This window comes from Fukomys damarensis, unplaced genomic scaffold (genome assembly GCF_012274545.1).
Source record: "Fukomys damarensis isolate Sample0158 unplaced genomic scaffold, DMR_v1.0_HiC HiC_scaffold_19, whole genome shotgun sequence".
NCBI classification, from domain to species: Eukaryota; Metazoa; Chordata; class Mammalia; order Rodentia; family Bathyergidae; genus Fukomys; species Fukomys damarensis.
Window position 1 is genome coordinate 49622927 of NW_022900931.1, and position 3930 is coordinate 49626856.

Genomic DNA, 3930 nt, shown 5'->3' on the forward strand with positions numbered 1-3930 from the left:
GGTAGTTTCCCAAATGAAAGATGTTGAAAACCATAGAGACTAAAGTTCATGCTGTACCCATGAGTAAAATTTTGAGAAGAGTAATGGAATAAATTCATATATCAAAAGATTGATCAGGAATAGAAGGAGAGATACGTTGAAGTAATGCGAGAATGCCAATGGCAAACAGAGCCGTATACTGTTCCCATAAGAGTTCAGGAATTAACGGAATGGACCAGGGTCCTGAAGAAAGACTGAGGTTCTCCCTGTAGGGGAGAATAGGTGATGAAAGTACAGAAAATATACTACCTTGGCACAGATGAGTAGAAAGAAACCAAACCGAACATCCCCAGCCTTGAGAGCAGAAGAAATATGCAGAAATGGCAGGCAGCATAACTAGAGCATGAGAAAGTAGAACTAAAGCGTCTCACAGAATAGGAAAGAGTGTAGGTCCAGATTACGGAAATACTAAAATTAAGATGAGGAGATTCAGCGTGAGGAGAAGAAGGTTTGTACCTAAGCGTAGTAATTTTGGATGGTTTTGTTTTGCAAATGTGGGAAAGCTTTCATTGAGAGAATGGGAATGCAAGCAAATCAAATAGACAAATGCAGCATTTAAAGAGAGAAGTTAAAGATCCACATATCCACCTCATCATGGGAATGCAGACAAAGTATGATTGAACATAAACAGTCAGGAATTTTTTAACTATTAGCCAAAGGAGGAGGGGAGAAGGAGCGGGAAGGGGCTTTTAATATGTTTGTGTACACGCAGCCATTATCCTAGACGATGATTGTAAACTGCGTGAATTGTAAACATGTACCAGAAGGACAAGGAGGAGGCGGAGGAGGCGGAGGAGGAGGAGGAGGAGGAGGAGAAGGAAAAATAACCTTAAATTTGAACCCAAAATCTGAGAACGTGTGCTTTGCAATGATCAGTTTACGGTGGACCTAATTTTCAGTGATTTTTCGGGGCTATCTCCTCCTCGATCCCGGATTGCTTTCTGATGATGTGCCCTCTATGGAGTGGTTCAATGACACTGTGGTGAGAGAATTCATCTTCCTGGGCTTCTCCTCTCTGGCCGGGCTGCAGCAGCTGCTTTTTGTCATCTTCCTGCTCATCTACCTGTTCACTCTGGGCACCAATGCCATCATCATCGCCACTATTGTGCTGGACAGAGCCCTGCACACCCCCATGTACTTCTTCCTGTCTGTCCTCTCCTGCTCTGAGACTTGCTACACATTTGTGATTGTGCCCAAGATGCTGGTTGACTTATTGACCGAGAAGAAGACCATCTCCTTCTTGGGCTGTGCCATCCAGATGTTCACCTTCCTCTTTCTCGGCTGCTCTCACTCCTTCCTGCTGGCAGCCATGGGTTATGATCGCTACGTGGCCATCTGCAACCCCCTGCGCTACACGGCGCTCATGGGACGTGGGGTATGTGCGGCATTAGTGGCTGCTGCCTGTGCCTGTGGCTTCATGGTGGCACAGATCATCACATCCTTGGTGTTTGACCTGCCTTTCCACTCCTCCAACCAGCTCCATCACTTCTTCTGTGACATCTCCCCTGTCCTGAAACTGGCTACTCAGCAGTCTTACTTTAGTCAGATTATCATCTTCATGCTCTGTGCCTTGGTTCTGGTTATCCCCCTGTTGTTAATCTTGGTGTCCTATATTCACATCATCTCGGCCATTCTCCAATTTCCTTCCACACTGGGAAGATACAAAGCCTTCTCCACCTGTGCTTCGCATCTTATTGTTGTCATTGTCCACTATGGCTGTGCCTCTTTCATCTACTTAAGGCCCAAATCCAATTACTCCTCAAGCCAGGATGTTCTGCTATCAGTATCCTACACTATCCTAACTCCACTGTTCAACCCAATGATTTACAGCTTAAGAAATATGGAGTTCAAATCAGCTCTCTGTAGAATTGTGGAAAAAACAATTCCCCTGCCACATTAATCTGCATCCTACTCTTTTCAAGCTGTGAAGCACAACATATACAAGGAAAAATTCCCAGAATGAAAATAATCAAGCAATTGAGCATGATGCTCGGGAACAGAGATCATTTATTCCCCATCTCCCAATATAAATTTTAGAAAAACACAACTTCTTGAGTAACAACGTGAATTATTGTGATTAGAGGTTTTTCAATTTAGTGAAAAACAATGAATGAAAGTCATAGAAAAGTGCACATGTGTTTAAAATACTAGGCTCTGGAAGGTGGGATCCAGCTAAATTAGAAACTAAATCTGTAAAGTAGGACATAGACCTAATACTCTGTTCTAGGGACCAACAAAGCTTTTTTCTCTAGACTGCACTCCTTCTGCATGTTTTTAAAATTTAAATCCTTCAGTATAGTATAATCAAAATTTTGAATGAGACAATGTTTGTAAGGTACAGTATCTGTTACAATGCTTGGTGCATAAGATATATCCATTAAGTATCCATATAAGAAAAGCACACAGTAGTTATCCATTTTTGTGTTTCTAATGGCTTTATAGGAGATTATTATTTTTCTATTTTTTATGCACTAAGGTAAATCTAAATTTGCTTATCATGCTTTGAAGATATCCCCAGCAGCACAGGTAAAAGTGGAGGCCAGTGATTCACACAGGTTGGACAGGAAAGACAAGCTAACCTTAAATCTATTTCACTAAATATTCATTAGACAGGAAACTCTGTATAAAAAGCAATGAGTCTTTATTATGCTTATGACTCACTAGTCTGTGTAGTTGAAGGAAGTATTTGAGATAAACATTTTAATTATCTCTCCTTTCTGCAGGAGCAAATGCAGACATGTAATAAGATACTACTTTCTAAATTAACTTGCCAATAAAGACCTCCTGGTTGCTTAATTTGTTTCATGGTGTTTTGTTTTGTTTTGTTTTTACTTTGACTAATTCCTTCAACAATAACATATACTTTTCAGGAGTTGGAGCAAAATGGGAGGAAGCTGGATCCCTCCATCAGAGGCCAAGTTTATTATGGGATGCCAAGCTCATCTGCCACAGGTATTAGTCACATGCCTTTTGCTCTCTCTCTGAAGCTTAAGGTTTGCTATGGATAGCACTTAAAGGTAATGAAGACTAAACTAAAATTAATTTATGCACCCATTAAATTATGGTTTTCTTGGCCTTATGGCTTACCTCAGGGATACTAGTTTATCAAGTTGTCTCAAGAAAAAGAAATTAACTGATAACCCTTAAAATAAAACCTTTTAACGTGTTGATTGTTTATAACTGCACTATTAGCTGCTGTTTAAAAATGTTCATTCATACTTCAGAACAAAATTGGGAAGTATGTATTATCATCCACATTTTGTGGATGAGAAGTTGACACTCAGAGAATTGAAATGATTTGTCTACTGATGAGTAGAATGGATACTGAGATTTAAGTATCTGTTTCCTTAGTTAGTGCCCCCAACATACCCTCATATAACCCTTTGCAAAGACTATAACTCTTTAAATTGAGAGTAGAACACATAATTGTTTGTCTTTAACAACAGCAGACTTAGTCATGTGGCATCTGTGAAAAAGATATACTCTTAGGGTTTGATAAATTGTTTTCAAATCTTGTTCCAGATGCCTGCATATTGAGAAGTAGGCAGAATTGGTGTTTAAAGCTCATGAAAGTCAGAAGGTTTCTCCTGGCAATTTTTTCCTTTGACTGAAGAATTGTTTTAATCTTGAGCACACCCTCCTATAAGTTACAACTGAACTTCTTATTGTCTCTGTTCCTGTACACATTCACAGGCACTCATGTGAGCACAGACACACAGCTAATTTTATCTCTGCTATCTACTTGTAATTTACAGGAAAATGGCAAGGTTTTAAGATTTAAACTTGCTTTTAGCAAGAGAGCAAAATTCCTTAGGCTTCTACCTGGGTCACTTATCCCAGTTAAGTTGCAGATAAAACTTCACTCAAGTTTCAGGCATGAACTCACCCAAA

General features: G+C 39.8%; 1 protein-coding gene across 1 annotated transcript; it reads left to right on the forward strand.

Moving 5' to 3' along the window:
* Positions 1-997: 997 nt before the first annotated feature.
* On the forward strand, positions 998-1939 carry LOC104855514 (olfactory receptor 10K2). The gene has a single exon (XM_010614388.1). The coding sequence runs from the start codon at positions 998-1000 to the stop codon at positions 1937-1939; it is 942 nt and encodes a 313-aa protein (XP_010612690.1).
* The last annotated feature ends 1991 nt before the right edge of the window (positions 1940-3930 follow it).